At 34.9% G+C, this 2,126-nt stretch overlaps 1 protein-coding gene across 1 annotated transcript; it reads right to left on the bottom strand.

Annotated features, from left to right (window-relative positions):
* Positions 1–256: 256 nt before the first annotated feature.
* Positions 257–1,887, bottom strand: LOC131067073 (LOB domain-containing protein 29-like). The gene is made up of 2 exons (XM_058001999.2): positions 1,597–1,887; positions 257–631 (listed from the first exon to the last, which is right to left on the bottom strand). Exons 1-2 carry the CDS (start codon positions 1,885–1,887, stop codon positions 257–259), a joined length of 666 nt encoding a protein of 221 aa, XP_057857982.2.
* Between the last annotated feature and the right edge of the window lie 239 nt (positions 1,888–2,126).

The following is a 2,126-nucleotide window of genomic DNA, read 5'->3' as shown; positions in this document are numbered from 1 at the left end:
TGAAGCTGCGTTATCCAAAAGATTTCCTTAAGGACGATTTATGAATTTAGTGGACACTTGAATTCACAAAATGGATAGTACAAAATAGTTTTTGGTCTTTAAATAAATATTATCACTTTCGAACTTGGAATATTGAGGAATGAGTTTTTTGGTCAAGATGGATACCAGAGAGGCTCTTCAAATGCAGCATTGGGGATTGGAGGTTTGATAGCACCATCATTAGCTGCCATGTAACTTTCAGCATGTTATTCGTAGCTCAGCTTCTATTTCTAAGGATATTAAAAGCCAAAGCGTGGAGGTCTCCCTCATTTACCTGACTTGCCTGCAATGAGTTTATCTCATCTTCGAAAACATTCATTTGATTGTCTACAGAGAGATCTTCGCAGTAGTCCATGTTCGTGGGAAAGCACAAATTCTTATCTGTTTTTACCTCGAGATAAAATGCAACATTCTCTGATCCACTTTGTTGGTTTGACTGTAGTTCACGTGAAGAATAATAATGTTCGTAGGGTTTAGAATATGATGAAGTAGATTGTTCAGCGTAAGACGGAGGACTCAATGATGTCCTGTCATAGCTACTAGCAGAAAGCCTAGAGTACGCAATGCTCAGTTCAGCTTCCAAGTGTGCAACCTTCAAAATGGAAAACAATAGATGTTGTTCAGCAATTTCTTTCCTAAATGTTAAATCTAGAATATACGCGATCTTCTTAATCTTACAATAATAGTAAACGATATTCGTAGGGTTAAGGATAGCAAGAATTTATTGTATTTTTATGTTCAATTTCGTATTAATCTTACACGAATCAAATATAGTAGTGTTCTCAATAATGGAAATGATCATTACTATTGGAATTTTATATCTTCAATCTTATTTTGATGAAGTGACATATTCATTTAAAAGTTAGACGATGAAGACTTTCATACATGATATGTCAAACTACATTGATTCGTACTGAAAGAGATCTATATGAGATATTATGATACCAGAAGAACAAAATAGACCACAAAGGATAAAAACCAGTATTGATTGTCTTGACTCGGACATTCAAATGGATATTGACTTCTCAAAGGCCTCAAACAAATATATGACACTCTTATTACTTTATTTGAATCACTAACAGCTATTGCAAAAATTAGCTGAAAGTGAAAATTAAATCACCACTTTAAACTTTTCGAGCTTTGTTAAGATTTTCATAGACATCATAACATCCAAAATATTTCTATCCTAGATGATAGCAAAAACGAATATAACACTTTTACATACATCAAAACTATAAAATTAAACAAACTAGTGAGTTATCAAGGGATTTTTTATTAGGAGCACTTATTGTTTACAAAATACATCTAATATTAATTTTTTCAGTCTTTAGATTAGACTTCCAAATGAAAATAAATACAACTATCCAAATGCTAGTTATACGACGCCCTATATAAGGTTTACAGTAAACACTCTTGATTAAAGAGATGGTCCTTAAAACAAATCTAGACCCATATATTGAAACTATTCACAGCATTTAAAACCCTGAGAACACATAGATTTGAATAAATAAAGACCTCAATAAGAATCGAAAATAGGGATTTATATATAAACTAAACCTGTTGCTGAAGAGCAAAGATTTGTGAAACACAGCCATAAGTTGGATCCTGGAGGCGAGCCTGGGCCTCGTACGATATGCTGACAACTGCATCAAATCTTTCTTGTTCCGATGGAATGTTCTGCAGCAACTTAGAGAAGTTACTTGCACCAAAGATCTTATGAATTGCAGCGAAATGAGCTGCACCCAGTTGCTCTGTAGAGAAATAAGGGGCAAACACACACCCTTGTACACACTTTCTCCTCAGAAACTTGCAAGCTCCGCAGGGTGCTCCTCTTCCTCTTGCCGCCATTAGTAGACAAACGAGATGGCAACTTCTTTTCACTTCAGTGTGGAAGAAGCAGTAATAGATGCCTTATAATCAGGCCAGAAAAGAATGCCTTATAATTAGGCCAGAAATGAATGCCTTAATAAGTAGGCCAACGACATCTATTGCATCTTAAGCAATAGAACAATGTATTTTAGGGAGCAGATTGGCGTACACAACATTGAATGATAATTTTATTCCGCAGTGCATTCACTATCACGGTC

Source organism: Cryptomeria japonica, chromosome 8 (genome assembly GCF_030272615.1).
Source record: "Cryptomeria japonica chromosome 8, Sugi_1.0, whole genome shotgun sequence".
NCBI classification, from domain to species: domain Eukaryota; kingdom Viridiplantae; phylum Streptophyta; class Pinopsida; order Cupressales; family Cupressaceae; genus Cryptomeria; species Cryptomeria japonica.
This window is presented reverse-complemented; position numbering and strand designations above follow the sequence as displayed.

Coding starts and splice junctions, on each gene's coding strand:
- LOC131067073 (XM_058001999.2), bottom strand. CDS start 1,887: ATGGCGGCAAGAGGAAGAGGAGCACCCTGCGGAGCTTGCAAGTTTCTG. Junction 632..1,596: donor TCTTTGCTCTTCAGCAACAG/GTTTAGTTTATA, acceptor TCCATTTTGAAG/GTTGCACACTTGGAAGCTGA.